This window comes from Tenrec ecaudatus, chromosome 5, assembly GCF_050624435.1.
Source record: "Tenrec ecaudatus isolate mTenEca1 chromosome 5, mTenEca1.hap1, whole genome shotgun sequence".
In the NCBI taxonomy this organism is placed as follows: domain Eukaryota; kingdom Metazoa; phylum Chordata; class Mammalia; order Afrosoricida; family Tenrecidae; genus Tenrec; species Tenrec ecaudatus.
The window spans coordinates 35947638-35966023 of NC_134534.1; the positions used below are offsets into that span (position 1 = coordinate 35947638).

An 18386-nucleotide genomic window follows, 5' to 3' on the forward strand; every position below is an offset into this window, starting at 1 on the left:
AATAATCCATTGTATGTATTTGCCATGTTTTATTTATCCATTCATCTATTGAAATGTGTTTTTTTTGGGTAGTTGTTTGTCTAGTTTATTTCTTTACTGTAATTGAGCCTTTTAGAAGGGAAGGAAAAATATGTGTGCTACATCCTGAGACTAAGAGCTATAAAATACAGATAGAGTAAACTAGTTATTTATAAGAACCCTTGTGGTGTAGTGGTTACATACTGGGCTGCGATCTGCATGGTTGACAGTTCAAAACCACCAGCACCTTTGAGGAGAAAGACTGGGCTTTTTACTCATACAAAGAGTTACAGTCTCAGGGGTCGCTATGAGTCAGCATTTGATTTGATGACATTAAGTTTGATTTTGGTTTGGATACTTCACATTATCAGTTTAGTTTAGAGACAGTTTTATGCATGGTTGGAGTATATGCTATTTTTGATTAATGCCTTAGAGATGCACTGGGTTTAGGTTTTATAATTCATTTTAATAGCTGCTATTTTGATGTCTATATGTATGAAGAAAATATTGTAGTTTCTTGTCTTATTAAAACTGTGAATTCTCTTTTTGTTAAATATAATGGAAACCATTTCAGCATTTCCCTTTATAGATCGTTAGTGTTTGCCTCACATTAGACTTGACCACAGACCTTTAGAAAATATTACTTGTTTTTAATAAAACGTCTAACTTTTTTTTTTAAGGTTGCTACATGGGTGGATGAAACTTTAAGTTCTGTGGCGTCAAAATTAGAGCACACAGCTCAGACTTACTCAGAACTGCAGGGAGAGCGGATTGTTTCTTTACACTGCTGTGCCCTTTATACCTGTGCGCAGCTAGAGAACACTTTATATTGGTGGTAAGTGCGGAGGTGGAAGGTGTGTGTTGGTGGGCCTAGCTAGATACTCTGTGTAAGTAGACTAATGAAAAGTTAACCTCACTTTGGAGTAAAATAACATTTAAAAACAAACTTTAAGGGGGGGGTTGACCAGGGAGGACTCTGTAGCACAATTTAATTAAATGCGATATGTAACACATTTATTAACTATTTGTGAATATTATTAAATTATTTTTAAATGTATAGATTAGAAAATAAAATTACCAATAATACTGTAACCTAGACAACTATTAATATTTCTTTGTACCTTCCATCCCTATACATAAACATGTACTTTGCTTTTACATGATTGTAAGTATAAGGTATATTTCATAGTTTTTTTTAAGCTCAAGAGTATTAAGTATTTCTTCAAAGGTATGTGACTTCATGAAACTTTATAAAGGTTATACAAATATTATATGAATAGGACTTCTTTAATGATAACTATTACTAGAAAGTCACCTCATATTTTAATGTTTGAAAGGGCTAATCAACAAGTTTGCATTGACAGAAATAACATCTGAGGGAATCTGATTATTTGAGATGGTGATATTATTCTGAATAAAAAATTTGAGAGGATACTGGAGGCTAGAGGGATAGTGGGGTAGAAAAAGGGAACTGATTATAAGGATCTACATATAATCTCCTTCCTGGGGAATGGACAACAGAAAAGCGGGTGAAGGGAGGGAGATGTTGGGCAGTGTAAGATATGACAAAATAATAATAATAATAATATATAAATTATCAAGGGTTCGTGAGGGAGGGGGGAGTGAGGAAGGAGGGGAAAAATGAGGAGCTGATCCAAAGGGGTTAAGTGGAGAGCGTATGTTTTGAGAATGATGGGGGCAACGAATATACAAATGTGCTTGACACATGTATGTATGGATTGTGATGAGTTGTATGAGGCCCCAGTAAAATGATTTTTTTAAATTAAAAATTACAAACATTGAACATTCACTTAATTAAAAACTATCTAGAATATGGATAATAATAAATCTACTAATTTTGATTAAAATACAAAAACCAAAAAAATGCCACAAAAATTAGAGAAGTGTTGAAATAATAATAGGAGTGGATTCATTATATTTAAAGGGCTTCTTTGCTGCTCCTTTGACTCATTTTTATTTTTCTCTTTCAGGGGTGTCGTCCCTTTTAGTCAAAGGAAAAAAATGTTAGAGAAAGCACGAGCAAAAAATAAAAAGCCAAAATCAAGTGCTGGTATTTCCTCAATGCCAAACATCACCGTGGGCACCCAGGTCAGTAGTTTAACACTCAGCTTCTTCTGAAGGTGTTTCTTTCACTTCCATTTCTCCCCTTATAAGCAATTTGATAGATCATTGATCAATCAGATCCTAATTACCACCCAAGTGGCTCTCTTCATTCAGTCATTCAATAATTGAGTAGCAGTGTATAGATGCTAGCCCACTGTCTGTAGACTGGTGTTCCCAGGTTTACCTTATTGAAGAACCACTTAGTACTTTTAAAATACAGAACCTGGGGAGGTGGGAGGTTCCTTATCTGATTGATTTTTTGTTTGAAATAGGACTGAAGGGGTCATTGTCACTAAGCATCACCAGTGATTTCTGATAAAGCTGTTTGAAAGCTCCTGCCCCAGAGAGAGAGAGAGACTGTCAGCTCATCAAGGCTGGATGTTTCCATGAGCTTCAGCTCTTGGCTTTGAGGAGCTTCTAGGTTGGTTTGGGAGGGTGGCTTTCTAAAAGCACAGTGGCTCTCGAGTGGGGTCCAAAGAACTCCTCCTGGCTTCTTGAGACTTTTTCAAGAAATCTGTAGTCTTTACTTTCCAATTACTTACCTGTCTGAGGCTGAATCTTCTTCATAAACTTTAGTCAGGTAACGTAACAGATGAAGGCAAAAGCAGACATAAGAGTCCAGCTATCTCTTACTAAGCAAGCCAGCCATTGAGATGAACAATATCACCTTTTCCCCCCTACTTATTTTGGGTACCACTTGTTTTTATGTGACCATGGGTTTACTTAAGAAGGAAACATATAAATTGTTTCTAAGTGCAATTACTAATATGCTAAATACTGATAGAGAAAACCTACACAAACAAAAAATTGTTCACTCCTCAAGCACGTTTAATAGTGAAAGAGGGTCCAAACATCTAATTCCTGACTCCTGAGGAAGTTTTGCAAGTCCCTCAGACTCACCGTGGCTTGTAGTACAGCAGCCGGCCCAGAGGACTTCCAAGGGTACAGAGTGCTGCTGAAGCCAACCACTTCCTCTAGAGAGCTGGACACCTGGTGCTTCCAAACAACCCACCCTCCAGTGAGCTGCCAGCCTTTAACCAGTGTGCCACCGATAATTCCTGAAATTTAGGCTGATAGTGATTTTCTTATAGAATGCTGATTTTTTTTTTTTATGTAGCTTTTTCTGGATTCAGTTTTCTCATAACACAGGTAGTTTAAAAAGCAGTCACTACCTGAACTATTTTCCCCTTCTAAATCCCGATTTTAATGTGCTTGGCTTTGTTGTTGTTTTAATTTGCAGGGTCCCCACCCCACTGGTCTCATTCATGATTTTAGAGATTGTTTTGTTTATAAATGAGTCTAAATTTGACAAATGTTTTGACTTTCTCACTTGAAGTGTTCCAGCCTTTGCTACTTTGGACTTGACTCTGGACTAGTCTCTTTTCTGGGAGCTCCCTTTCCTCTGTTTAGTTCAAATGCTGGTTTTCTGGGATGTTAGAAGTGCCTTGTCAGTTGGACATACATGAACTGGAGACCTCAGCAGCAGCTTTATCAGCAACTAGGATGACTTTACTGTAGGCCAGTGATTCTCAACCTTCCTTATGCCGCGACCCTTTCATGCAGTTCCCCATCTTGTGATGACTCCCAACCATAAAATTATTTTCTTTGCTACTTCATAATTGTAATGTTGCTACTATTATGAATCTTAATGTAAATATCTGATATACTAGCTGTATTTTCATTGTTACATATTGAACATAAAGCATAGTGATTAATCACAAAAACAATATGTAATTCTATATTGTGAAATATTTCTAATTAAAAAACAATGAAATTTTGTCTTGAAGCATGGGTAACAATTTTCACGCAGGGTACTCTATTGTGGGTGTATCAGCATGTGGGAGGAACCACCTAGAGTTGGATAGAGGGAGCAGCGTCTGTGTTCCTAAGACCATCAGAAACATGTGGTTTCCGATGGTCTTAGACAACCCTTGTGAAAGGATTGTTGGACCCCCAAAGGGGTCATCACCCACAGATGGAGAACCACTGCTGTAGGCAGAGAAGGCTGAAAATACATTGTAAGCCTTAAACAAATTCAGTTGGCATTAAGTTACTGAATGATAACTATATATGGAAATTCCTTGGTGTGGAGCAAAGATTTTATTTGAAAGCTGTAGAAAACTAGAGGTTGAAGACAGTCACCAGGGACCCCACCAGCAGTTCCAGGGGTGTGTGTGTGTGTGGGGGGGGAGACTTGGCATCCTGCTATTGTAAAGATTATGAACTAGGAAATCCTATGGGGCAATTGTCTTCTGTCCTACAAAGTAGTTGTGAGACACAATTGATTTAATGGCAGCGGGGACCACACTAACAAGATTACAGCCAGAGGAAAGTATTTGCATGTGAATATCAGGATTGTGGGTGGTTAGAGGGTGGTGTAAACCAGGAATCACTAACTCTAGGGCACTCACTGCTACGGAGTCAATGCTGATGCATAGCAACCCCTTGTGGGTTCTGAGACACCCTTTAAGGAGCAAAGAAAGCCTTTTCTCTCTCCTGCAGAGCTGCTGGTGGTTCTGAACTGCTGACCATGCAGGTCTCAGCACAATGTGTAACCACTATACCACCAGGGCTCCTAATAACTAGAGGTAGGCACACAGAAACTTTGGTGTTTGGGAAGGAAACGTTAATGAATTAAATGGGGTTGTGCAGGGCAGAAGAACCAGAACTGTTGGTTTGCTTAGATCAGTTACACCTGCATTCACAGAACATGATACTCATTTTGTCTGTTCTGTGCATTCAGTGAGTAGGAGAGAAGACATGAGTAAATCACCCATTGTTGTTCATGTTGGATTTCTTTTTAGTTAAAAGCCTTGTTCCGCAGGATTCTCTTTGAGTCTTTAAAATCTCAGCATTCTTGAAGATTTTTCCCCATCAAGTGACCACACAGTGGACCATGCGTTTTCCAAGAAGCTTTCTCCCAGCAACTGTTCACCCTGTGCTACAGAACTCCACAGAGTGACACACATACCTGGTTTGGGCAGAGCTGTAACTAAGCCAATAATTCTCATTTTAGCTCCTGTACTTAGAAACGGTACCATCTTCTTGCTGTGTCTCTTATAGTTAATTTTAAACCACCAAGAAACATGATCCCCATATTTACCACTAGTCATGTACATTGTCATCTTTAGCTGTCAGATGACCCAGCAGAAGGTTAGTGAGATGGGGCTGTTGGAAGAGTCCAAGGAAATCTCTAAAATTAATGTTCAGATTTCAAGTGGAGTTACTGGTGATGACGTTGCCTCTGCAGGCCCTTGGTTTTCAGAGTCTGGCCCTGAGGGTAATCTGACAGGGAGAAGCCAAAGGCTACTGACTCTAACTCAGTTGAAACTGCAGCACAAGCGCCTCTGCGTACTCTTAAATTTGAAAGGAAATGTGTTATCCTCTGAAGTTCCTGCTTGGTAGAAAACAGCAGTCTCTCCTGGGGAAAGGTTGTGTTGGCATGCCTATATAGCATGAATCATGCTGAAAATGTTTTCAAATGATTGGAACAATGTCTCTGGGTAAAACAAAAGAAACAAAAGTGATTGCGCTGTTCATTCATTCTATTGATAATCTTTTAAGTATTCTTGCTAGTTTCTTCTCTTTTCTGTTACATTATAAGCAGAATAGTCAGGATATTTGGTGCGTTCATTTTCATGTTAATTTTGAATTATTTAGCAGAAATACCATCCTGAATTTTAGGAATACCTTTTTTTTTTAAATGGAGACCTTTTCGTGGATGCTTTCAGCCTTCTTGACTTTTAAGATTTTAAGTGGAAAAAAACTAGGAAGCAATACTTTGTTTTTCCATGCCTTTTTAATTGTCATTCCAACTTGTTTTTAAAGTCATATTGTCTTTATGATGATTTTCTTTTGTTTATTAGGTGTGCTTGCGAAATAATCCTCTGTACCATGCTGGAGCCGTTGCATTTTCAATTAGTGCGGGGATTCCTAAAGTTGGTGTCTTGATGGAGTCAGTTTGGAATATGAATGATAGCTGTAGATTTCAACTCCGATCTCCCGAGAGCTTAAAAAGCATGGAAAAAGCTAGTAAAACCACCGAAGCGAAGTAAGTATCCAACTCTAACTCATTTTGCTTTTTAGAAACAGGTTCCTTGTTTGTCTTCTGTCCAGGAGAGTTTGGGGGCATTTGACATCACAGAGACTGGCTAGTGAATTGAGTTTTGTAAGGTCCCCAGGAATTTTGAAGAGAATTGCTAACTTTGACTTTCCACAAATGGTTAATATTTGACCATTGCTGATGGTCGGATGTCTTATTTTGACATTTGAGGCAATAATCAACCTTAACATTGGGCCCGAGCTTCTCTCTCCCTCTGTAATCGTTCTGATTCCTACTTAACCTCCTGCTTGCGACTGGATTATTGGAAGGGGTCTGTTGATTAATGTGCCGGGGAGGGAAATTCTCTAGAGGGCTTATAAACTTCTTTGGATAGGAGGGATATATGAACATGAATGACCAAATTGTATATAGCCTGCCTAGTTCTGCTTGTTTGGTATATGAACTTAATGTTTTTAAACCATTTTTTATTCAATCTTGTTTTTGTCATAAAGAAAACTTAAGCTCACTGCTATCAGGTCAATTATGACACATAGTGACAGTTAGAACTAACTGTCCCCATCACTGTTAGCAACTAAAACTCTTTACGGGAGTAGAAAGCCTTGGCTTCTCCCTCTGAGTCCTTGGGAACTGCGGACCTTCTGGTTGGTGCCCCCTTGTGGAACCACTGTGCTACCAGAGCTTCTCCACGAGCTGGTTGCCCTTTGACCTTGGTTGCACGTTTATATTTACCATGTTGTGCAGACATGACCACTTGTTCCCACATTTTCCCACTGAAATCTTTAACTTTTCCCCCTTAATCTTATACAAAAGTGTGACCATTGTAGGACTGTGGAGAGTAAAACTTACCACCGTGCAGAAATAGTAAATATATATTTGCTAGACTGATCACTGCCATTCCACTTAATACAGTGTGCACCAAAACCCAGAGCTAGAGCTGACTATTGCTAAATCAGTTTAAACGTTTTAACAATCCAATGTTACTGTGATGTTTGTCTTTTTTTTTTTTTTTTTGCTTTGAGTACATTCTCAGGTTTAAATTTTTTTAATTTTATTTTATAATTATATTTTATTTTTCCTGAAACATAAATGTAACAAAAACACATTTTCATTATTACTTGGTGAACTTATTTATAAAGAGCAACTGCAAGGTTTTCAAAGTGCCTGGTGAGTCTGTGGCCATATCACCCTGAACGCGCCCGATCTTGTCGAAGTGCCTGGTGAATGGATTATATTTACGTTGTCTACTTTAGGAAGTTTTTGAGCATCTTTCTTGAGATTTGCCATCTTTATGAATAAATTTGGCAAAGGAGCTAGGTGGAATGAAATGCTCAGAAAAGGATTATTTTGTTGCGAGTAGTCTTCCTCGGTGCTAGGTATTGCAGTGATTGAGCAGTGCTGGCTTGCTTCCACCGTGCCAAGGCTTGCAGCGCAACCACAAGCACTCCCTTTGCGCCCGTGCTGAGCCACGCTCTGCCTGAGTGCCGGTGAGGATAGTGCTGGCTTCCTTCGGACCTTTTCTACACTTAAGTGACGTTTCTGGTTGCAGGTGTTAGGAGATGAAAGGATTACGATGATGACCTTGGCTATAATATACAACAGGATGAAATACGTGAAAAAAAAATTTGTGTAGTAAATGGCTTTCTATCTGAAACATTTCTGCTTTTAATGGGTACAAATTTGGCATGAAACTACAGAATATTGTATAGTTGTGGTAATTTCCATCTTAACTAGCGTGTTAATGAAATAACTCAATCAAAAGGGATAGATTTTAATCCTATAATATTCCATTTTAGTTATATCAGGCCATGGTTCATAACTAGATGGTTCAAGAAAAATTTTTTTAGGTCATCATGAGAAGAATGATTTCTTTGAATCTTAGGAAATTAATAATCTGCCAGTAGATCCTGCCCCCCCCCCCCCAGTTAAACTGCTTTGTCGAGTTAGTTTTGTTTACTGAAATTTTGACCCTTATTTGCTCAAGAAGATGGTAAACATGTTGTTACTTTAGAATCTAAAGTTTAGATTAAGCTTTTTTGAGTACACTTTTATTTTCTGTATTAGAAAATTACTCAAAATTTCAAGCGAGCAGTGTATCTTTCTCAGCACTTTGCTATTGCTAAGACTAAATTTGAATCTTCAAGATAAACCATTGAGAAACATGTCTAATTGTTCATTTTGCTAAATATAAAGATCATCTTCTATTTCCCACCCCAGGCCTGAAAATAAGCAAGAGCCAGTGAAAACAGAGATGGGTCCTCCACCCTCCCCAGCGTCCACCTGTAGTGATGCTTCCTCAATTGCCAGCAGCGCATCAATGCCCTACAGTAAGTTGAATGCGTAGTGGAGACTGGCCAAGACAAGCAGCCTTTGTGGACGGCTGTGCGGAGTGTATATCTGATTTAAAGCAACTCCTAGCTTTAGTATATTTGCCATATGATTTGGGTTTCTACTGATTTGGGGGTTTTTAGTGCAGCTTTATTTCAGTAATCAAAGTAGTCACAGCATTGATGGCTTTTTTTGGTTATTTGGGGGTTGGGGAGTGTATTATAATTGTTAAAAATATGGCAGCTGCATCTCAGTGATAAAAGGAAGCCGCTCCTTAGGATCTGTGCCCTGCTTCCGATGGGCTGGTTATGACTTGATCACAACTCTGCTGAGAGATTGTAGAATTTCTGAGCCTGGATTTACTTCTACCCCTTGGATTTATAGAGTGTTAAAAAAAGCTCTTCAAAATTTCTTTTACAGTGTGCAGGCTGTCCCATATGACCAGCCTCTGACTTATACAACACCTGAGTGTTTAGTCATTGACGTCACTTTGAAACACTGGAACTAAACCTCTGCTCACAACAAATCCATCATAATCACCGTCACTTGCAGTTTCACAAAACTGAGAAGGCTTGGAGCCTTTTCTTGCACTAAAGCAGGGGTTCCCAAAATTATTTAGACCTAACTTATTTATTTTCAGAAATAAAATAACCTCAGTACCCCTCTGTCAGTGAATAAAACATTTCTACCATAACCCATACTCCTCTTTAGATAAGGCTAAGTATCTGCTTTGTAGCTCTCTGGATCATGCCAGGCCCCCCCACTCCTGGCCAGCGGGTGGTATCACCCATTTTGGGACACTGCACAGAAATAAGGCTAAGAATCGTGTTCACCTGCACTGATTTACCCATAACTTTATAAAGACACACCTATGGATGGATCTTGTTTGGAAACCAGGGTCTACCTGTAGGTACTTTGCTACTGAGGAAATAGAAATATATGAGATTGAAGTTGGGCTTTGCTTTAAGAACATCCCTATACTATATTAGCAGTACATCCCTGTACTTGATGAGCAAAACTGTAACACAGGATAGTGTTTTGGACCCTTCAGAAGTAGAGCTATCTGACCAGAGTGAGAGTTTGGGGGTGGGAAGCAGTTGTTTCCAGTGAAGCTTTATTGTTTTTAACTAATCATTAATAAGCAAGAGCAATTTTAAAGCATGCATTGATTTAAAGTGGAAGCTGGTCATAAAATCCCAATTTATAACACCGTAAAGTTGGTTATGAATAAACTTCAGTTATATGTCCCTGTAAAAATGATTTTTTCTCCCATATGTATAGATGAAATATATAAAGTCTCTCTTACATTTTCTTTTTGGTACTTAACATTTTGTTGTTGTCTAAGAACGACGACGGTCAACCCCTGCCCCGAAAGAAGAGGAAAAGGTGAATGAAGAGCAGTGGTCTCTTCGGGAAGTCGTTTTTGTGGAAGACGTTAAGAATGTGCCTGTTGGCAAGGTATGGTCTTTTGACTAACAAGATTCTTAATGATCATGGTGATCCAAGAATTTGTAGTTGGTGCATGTCCACTGGCCATTAGCCCAGGGTACAGCACCACCTTCAGTGGTTTCCTTTGTCCCATTTCTGAATCTGATCCCGCATCTCCCCCTCTGTGGGTGGTTCTGCCTCTTCTTGAGTCGTTTTGCTAAAGGGTTGCTTCTTTTCCTTTTTTAAAAAAATTGTTTTATTTTATGTTAAACCATTTTACTGAGGGCTTGTACAACTCATCATAATACATACATTTATTGCCCTCATCATTCCCAAAACATCTGCATTCTACTTGAGCCCTTGGTATCAGCTCATTTTTCCCCTCCATTCCCCCCCCCCATTCCCCTTCCTTTATGCACCCTTGATAATTTATAAATTAGTATTTTGTCACAACTTACACTGCCCCACATCTCCCTTCAGCCACTTTTCTGTTGTCCATCCCCCAGGGAGGGGGTTATATGTAGATCCTTGTCATCGGTTCCCCCTGTAGGGCTTCCTTTTTTCATCACTATTTTGTAGTAATTTTTAATTTTTAGGAAAGTTCTTTAGATCTTCAGAAAACTTATAAGAGAGGTAAATTGCTTTTGGGTGGTTCTAATTGAGGTCCTCTCACATACCACATGTTTAAAAGCCTTATTCCTTCTTATTTGAAATAATTTACGTCTCTCCTTTTTTCAGAAAATAGTCTTGCCTTTCAAGAAACTGAGTTCACACACACACACCCCCCACACACACTTAGAAACAAAAATATGAAACTATAACTGTTGTAGAATATATATAAAGTAAAAGTTTCCTAAGCAGTTATGCTTTTATTCCATTTGTACTTAAATGAAGCATGTATAGGCTCAGCCTTTGTCAGATGCCAAAAGCACACAGGTCCTAAGGAACCAGTGATAGGACTTGCGGCCTGTGTGCAAGCCCTGAGATTGCCCTGCTGCGCACCACTCACTCTGCCTGCGCTGTCCGGGATGGTAGCCACTACCCACAAGTGGTGCCCGACATCGATTAATATTCTTTATTTTTAAAAGCCACCTTTCTGATCACCTTCATTTAGTTTCCAGTGCTTAGAGCCACTTACTGGCTAATGGCTGCCCAGAGGGACAGTGCCAATTAAGGACATGGCCTTCTGTTGTACTTTCCAAAAAGAGAGTGGGTGAGGTTTCATGGGTCATGCTTGAATTTATTTCATCGATCGTTGAATATTTTTATGGAATAATCACTGGCCAGTTTTTTCTAGGAGCCCTGGTGCCTTAGTGGTTACACATTAACCTGTAGTTTTCAAGGTTAGCAGCTCCATCTACCCTGTCCTAAAGGGTCACTATGAGTTAGCATCAACGCGATGGCATTGAGTTTGGCTTTGGTTTTGTGTTTTCGCCAGAACGTGAGCCCAGAGTACAAATATCAACAGTAGAGCTTCAGTGAGTGTGTCCAGTTTTGTACGTTGGTGGTCATGTAAGGAAACAGAGTCCAGTTACGTGCCTTTCGCCCTCCTCTCTGTTGAGTTCATTGAGTATACTCAGCATCGTGCTTACCGTATTTAATTGTGCTTCTAGGTGCTAAAAGTGGACGGTGCCTATGTTGCTGTGAAATTCCCAGGGACGTCCAGTAATTCCAACTGCCAGAGCAGTGCTGCTTCAGATGCCGACCCTTCTTCTCTCCTACAAGACTGTAGGTTACTTCGAATCGATGAACTTCAGGTCAGTGTGAGAGATCCGCAGCACGTGGACCTGAGTACTGGCTCCTTGTGAATGTGCGATAAGACTTTGAGAACCATTTCTTGTGCATTTTGCAGGTTGTCAAAACTGGTGGAACACCAAAAGTTCCAGACTGTTTCCAACGGACTCCTAAAAAACTCTGTATACCTGAAAAAACGGAAATATTAGCAGTGAATGTTGATTCCAAAGGTGAAGATTTTATAATAGTTTGGGTAACCTTTAACTTGCATTCTCTGTGTTGGTAATTCTTGTGCAGTTGATGGGAAGAAGATTAAACCAGTTTGGGGCCTTGACGGCTTTTGTCTCCTGTGTATAACAGTATGGAGTCAAGTATATTTGTTTGAATTAATTTCATAGGTGGCCAGAGGTGTGAGAATTTGGCAGGTGCTTAATGGAGATGACTGAAGATGTATAACCCCTGTTATTTCTGTTTATATTCTTCCAAAGGTGTACATGCTGTTTTGAAGACTGGAAATTGGGTACGGTATTGTATCTTTGATCTTGCTACAGGCAAAGCAGAACAGGAAAATAATTTTCCTACCAGCAGCATTGCTTTCCTTGGCCAGAATGAGAGGAATGTGGCCATATTCACTGCAGGACAGGTACAGTGGCTCATCGTAATGTTTTGTAACGCAGTAGAACAGCATTGGCATTTTGTGTTTGTGTGATGTGTAGAGTTGGATGCGCATTTACCTGTTACTAAGCTATGGAAGAATTGAGAAGTTTGAATGCTAGAAGCCTGGTTAAGTCATTATTCCTAGCATCCAGTTTGAAAATACGCATACTTGTGGTAACAATCATCGATACATTAACACTCATTGATACAGTTTTGACCAGGAACTGGACTTTGTTATTTGTTCTCCACTTTAGGAGTCTCCTATTATTCTTCGAGATGGAAACGGTACTATCTACCCCATGGCCAAAGATTGCATGGGTGGAATAAGAGATCCCGACTGGCTCGATCTTCCACCGATTAGTAGTCTGGGAATGGGTGTGCATTCTTTAATAAATCTTCCTGCCAATTCTACAATCAAAAAGAAAGCTGCTATCATCATCATGGCTGTAGAGGTAATTAATGTTTACAGCTACTAACTCAGAAGACATGTCTAACAATCTAAGAAAATCTCGAGTAGGTTGGTCATTTATTGTCCCCTCTATGTAGGAGCTGACCACCATGCCTTAGGGCTAGAGAGACAACTTAGTTGATGATGACAGTATAATTTGGGCAGCATTACACGGTGGGATGAGAGCACCAAAGAGAGGGATCTAAATCCGACTGTGGCCATGGAGGTGTCTCTGAGTAGACAGCTCGAGAGTTCGGTCCAGAGACCAGGAGAGAGAAACTAAATTGGTTAGAGATTTTATGAGTGAGACTCAGGCCCCCTGGACACGGGAATGAATGTGGGACGTGTTCTCCCAGTCACTAAGAGCAGCTTTTCTGAAGTTGTATGATGTGTTGGGAGACTGTGTACATTCTGTAGATGGAACCAGAAGGTGGGGCTCATGTGGACCACTATGTAGTGGTCCCTTGTGTACTAACCTCGGGGACCTGAACTTTACTCTAAAATCTATGAAGAAGCTGTAAAGGAAAATGTATGAGGATATTTGAAGGTGTACAATGGCATGGTCAAACTTTTTTCTTTTTTTAAGAAGGTTTGCATTGCAGGATGTATTTGTAGGATGCCAGGTATGGACAATTGAAATATAGAAGCAAGACAAAAGAGTTAATCTAATTATCTATGTGTGAGACAGTCAGTTTGAATGCTTGGAAGTGAAAAGGGAATGGGATTCGAACCTAGAAAGCTTAGTGATGAATGTGATATCAGTAATAAATGAGAGGAAGTTTCTGATTTGGGCCTAATTGTAAAGAAAAATATAGGCAGAAGAATAAGTGAGGAGGAGAAAGAGGATGCATTTCATTTTAGCCATACTGAGGTTCTTAGGGGAGCAGGGGGTGAGAAGGGGGTTGTGTGGTGTAGAGGCAACACCATTGGATGCCATTGGATTGCCTTTTGCAGAGATTAACCTTCTTTGACTTGAAGTTTACAAGAATCCCTGCTGATGTGCCAAGAACTCCTAAGAGTTAAAGTGTGAAACTAGACCAGTTAGGACACTAACACTAATCCAGGTGGGAGGGGATGATGGTGTGGCCTGTTTGATGAGATGTGATTGGATGCAGCTACAGCAGGTGCGTTTGCTAACAGGATTTGCTGGTGGCCAAATAATAATCGAGTGGGAGGAAAAAGTGCTTTGCAAGAGTAAAAGTGACCATTTATTGGGCTGAGGCTTATGTAGCTAAAGCAGACTCGGGTTTGGTTTTAGGTATTTTAACTTTAGGATTGTTGTCAGAATTTCAGGAGGAACTGGCGAGTAGAGAAGTAGAGAGCTAGATGTATAAGTCTGGAAACCAGGAGATAAAAAGCCTCAGTTGGAGAAATGTACTTGGGAATTGGATAGGATTATCAAGGTTGTAGGGAAGAGAAAAAGGCCCAAGTACTGAGTTAGGACTTTTACATGCTGGGGAGATGGAGAGGAACCAGCAATCAGACAAGACAAGGAAGGGTTCGGTCACAAGGGGTGGAGGACTCGACTAAATGGTGCCCTGGTAGCCACATGAAAAGGGTATATGTCAGGGAGTCACTCTGGATGGTGATGATGATGATGATGATGGTGAGGATGGAATTTTGACTATGCCCTTGCTGACAGCTAGGATGAATTATATTGCCCAATGAAAGGGAGTGAAGGAGAAAAGGGGGAGATGAGGAATTCAAGATAAATATGGATGGTGGGTTTCCCCCTCTTAAAATAAACTTGGAAATAGGGTGTATTGGATCAACCTGTTGTTAAAGCCCTTGGCAGGTTGACCGCTTGAACCATAGGAGGCAAAGGGAGCAGCCAGCTTCCATGAAGATGTACAGTCTGGAAACCCAGTGGGGCAGTTCTACTCTGTCCTTTAGTGTTTCTGAGAGTCAGAATCGACTCTGGCCGTGGCTTTGGTCTGTGGGTTTTGTGGTAGTGCATTATTCTTCAGATTGGAGACCATAGCACACTTGGTAGAACTGCACCCAGGTGCTTCGGAAAGCTCCTGTAAGCTTTTGTGTGTGGACATCACACAGTTGGCCTCTAGAAATAGCTCTGGATTGGATGAAAACATTTAAAAATCATAGCATCTGTGATTGAAATCCAAGTTTTCCATTGCTTTTAAAAATTAGAAGACATGGTAACCTCAGGCTTGTAATCTAACCTGGGAAACTTTCCCTTTATTAATGAATTTTCTTATTGTGAATTAGGTACAGGGTTTATATTTAAGACCATCAGTTCTGTATTCATTGAAACTGCTCATCAGCCCCCATGCCTGTAATGCCTGTCTGCATTCTCTCCCACCGTCCCTTTCCCTTCTTATGGACTTCTGTCGTCCTTTACACCCCCACCAATACCTAGCAACCCTATAGCCCAGTGGTTCTCAATCTGTGGGTTGCGACCCCTTTGCGGGGGATGGTCGAACGACTCCTTCACAAGGGTTACCCAATTCATAACAGTAGCAAAATTAGAGTTTGTAGTAGCAATGAAAATAATTTTATGGTTGGTGGGTGTTCACTACAACATGAGGACCTGTGTTAAAGGGTCGCGGCATTAGGAAGGTTGAGAACCACTGCCCTAGCCCATGCCATGCTGCAGCACCCCCTAACCCCCCCGCCGAACCTCCGAAGTGTTACCTTTGGTGTGCACATCTTTGTCTTGGTTGTTAGCCTTATAGTAGCGGTCTCATACAGTAGCTCCCCTTTGGTGACTTACTAACCTCTTTCAGCATAATGTTCTCCAGCTCCGTCCTTGTTGTGAGGGGCTTCAGGATGTCATTACTGTTTGTACCTATGCATAGTATTCCATTGTGTGTATCTACCCAAGTGTTTGATCCCATGTTCTGCAAATGGACTTTTGTGCCGTGTACAGCACAGCCCAGGAATGCATGAATCTGTTCACATTAAGGTATAGACCCAGCAGAGGTATTGCTGGTTCATAAGGAATTTCTGTTCCTAGTTCCATGGAAACTTTGGACTCGTCCTCTTAGAGATTAGAATAGTCTCTTAATCATGGCAATCCCCACTAATACTTTGTTGCCCAGAGTTCAAATGTTAGTTGTTGTGTGTGCATGGGTGTGTGTGTGTGTGTGTGTGTGTGTGTGTGTGTGTGTGTGAGACATCCAGCTCCCTTCACTTATTTACTTACTCAAATTCTCTTGAATCTCAAGAGTAATATAAAATACATCCTCATTCTATAGTTATGAATAGCATTTCATCTTTGTGTACCTTACAGCCTAGAGCGGCGGTTCTCAACCTGTCGGTCGCAACCCCTTTGGCGATTGAACAACCATTTCACAGGGGTCTCCCAATTCATAACAGTAGCAAAATGACACTTATGAAGTAGCAAAGTGATAGTTATGAATTTCATAAAATTATGAAGATAATTTGATGGTTGGGGGTCACCACAACATGAGGAACTATATTAAAGAGTCGCAGCATTAGGAAGGTTGAGAACCACTGTAGAACCACAAGAAAAAATAATTTTTTAATGAGTGAACTCTCGCTACTCTTTGTCATAAGAAAAAGCAGCACAGACAGTAATGTATAGTGATGCGGAATAAGCTTCTGTGCTTGTAAGAGAGCTCTGTGCAGTTTGAAGACTCCATCTTTATGATCCCTCAGGCTGGAGCTGAGTGCTCACTGTAGTGGGCCTGCTTCCAGCCCATGATTGGTCAGTGTTTGAAAACATTCCATGTCACAGCAGTGTGCAATACAGTCTTGATATGTAGGTGATGTTGAAAGTACTGTGCTTTCTGTTTCTTGGAAAGATTTTGATGTATTTACACAACATATTGACTATATATTTCGCTAGCCTTTGGCAAATTCAGCTTTATATGGTTCTCTTTACTGCACAGTGGAACTTGCTAATTATGGGGTTACTTCAGATCCATACTTAGTTCTCAACCCAAAATGCCTTCTTTCACCCTGAAAACAGCTTATTTTACTTACAATGGCTACTGAAATGGCCTTCTCCTCCCAGCCTTCAGATCCCTTAGTTTAGGAGAAAGGAGAAGCTATTTCGGTATTTTGGAGGGAGGAGGTAGCAAATTTTCAAATACATTTATTTTTTCCCTTTTAACTCCTACACCATTTCCCCACCTGCAGCTTCCAGTTCCTAGTTCTAGTTAAAATGAACCAATTTGTTTTCTAAAATTAATGCTTTATACCCAGACCATTAAATATAAGTACAGTTTTGCATTTGGAAGCAAACACTTGATCTTTTTGAAATGTTCATGCTGTTCTCAGGTAGGTAGTCAGTCATCTGTTCTGTGTCAATCATCTGTTCTGAGTGATGCTGTGTCTTAGATGGCACATTTGCTGTCACCTATGGGGGTTACATCTGTCGTGATTTCTGGGGCGTTGAAGGTTTTAGTGTTCACGGATCACTGCGTAATGGTAGCTTTGATAGCATATGAGGCTGAGAGTAAGCCTGGAAGAAAACGTACATCCTTTTCTTAATGGGTTGTGGTCTTTATAGGGTTCTGATTCTATATAGCCACCCAAGAATGTAGTATCAACTAGAGTCAGCAAACTCTTCCCCATGGACCAGATCTGACCACCCCAACACCATTCATGTGTACAGTGAATGTGGCTACTTTCCCACCTAAAGAGCAGTGCTGAGTTGTGAAAGCGGACATCTTGGTTGTCCTTTACGAGGCTGGCTGTGAGCCAGGGTCGACTGTGGCAGTGGTTGTTACAGGAAAAGCCCTACCAACCCGTTTCTGTTGCTGTCAGCTGTGTAATCTCCCTCCATGCCATGGCGACTCAACTGCCAGTGTGCCCATTCTTGGTCCTTGTGACCCCATGGGACTGAGTAGAACTGCCCTCAAATGATTTCCAAGGCTATAAACAGGCTGTCACACCTTTCTCCTGATGAAAGGCCAGTGGATTTTAACCACTCACCCATTTAGTAAGGACTGCAATGCCCCAAGACGCTCTACTCTGCTTCAAGGATAACGGTACCTTTTGCCACATTACCCAGTACTCTCCTTGGTGGCAAAGCGGATTACCGATAGTACTGGCCACGAGAAATTTTTGTTGCATAAAATGTGCGATCAAATTATTGAAGTTGTGTGGGGGGGAACCCCCCTCCCCCATTTGTCCGATCACAGAAACAAACATTGATGCAACACATCCTGCGCTGTGACTACGAGGCCTGTCGACAGTACCTCATGAATCTGGAACAGGCGGTGGTTTTAGAACAAAATCTACAGATGCTGCAGACCTTCGTCGGCCATAGATGTGATGGAAACCGAAATATCTTGCATGCTTGTGTGTCAGTTTGCTTTCCAACCAGCAATAAGGAAACCAAAGAAGAAGAAGGTAAGATTAAGAACTCTTAAAGTCTTTTAAAAAAATACAAAAAAGTTGTAAGCCCGTTGAGGTAATGTGTGCTTAATGGAAAGAAGCAAATTTCTTTAAGGGATTGACGTGTAAACGTGCGATCTTCTGTCTTTTAAATCTTGGCATTTTTGACTCTTACAAATAAATGTGCCTCTCCTCTTGCATAGACACAGACACATTTTTCCATCAGAGTGTTTATTTGTTGCTTTCTTGAAGTCCCTGTGAACT

At 40.5% G+C, this 18386-nt stretch overlaps 1 protein-coding gene across 1 annotated transcript in view; it reads left to right on the plus strand.

Moving 5' to 3' along the window:
* UBR5 (ubiquitin protein ligase E3 component n-recognin 5) overlaps positions 1–18386 on the plus strand; it is a 137907-nt gene that overhangs the window by 69496 nt on the left and 50025 nt on the right. The window contains exons 12-21 of the mRNA XM_075549424.1: positions 699–853; positions 2010–2127; positions 6009–6193; positions 8420–8529; positions 9876–9988; positions 11572–11715; positions 11811–11922; positions 12181–12335; positions 12604–12801; positions 17927–18137. Of these exons, the coding sequence (XP_075405539.1) occupies positions 699–853; positions 2010–2127; positions 6009–6193; positions 8420–8529; positions 9876–9988; positions 11572–11715; positions 11811–11922; positions 12181–12335; positions 12604–12801; positions 17927–18137 (1501 nt within the window). The remainder of the gene's footprint in view (positions 1–698; positions 854–2009; positions 2128–6008; positions 6194–8419; positions 8530–9875; positions 9989–11571; positions 11716–11810; positions 11923–12180; positions 12336–12603; positions 12802–17926; positions 18138–18386) is intronic.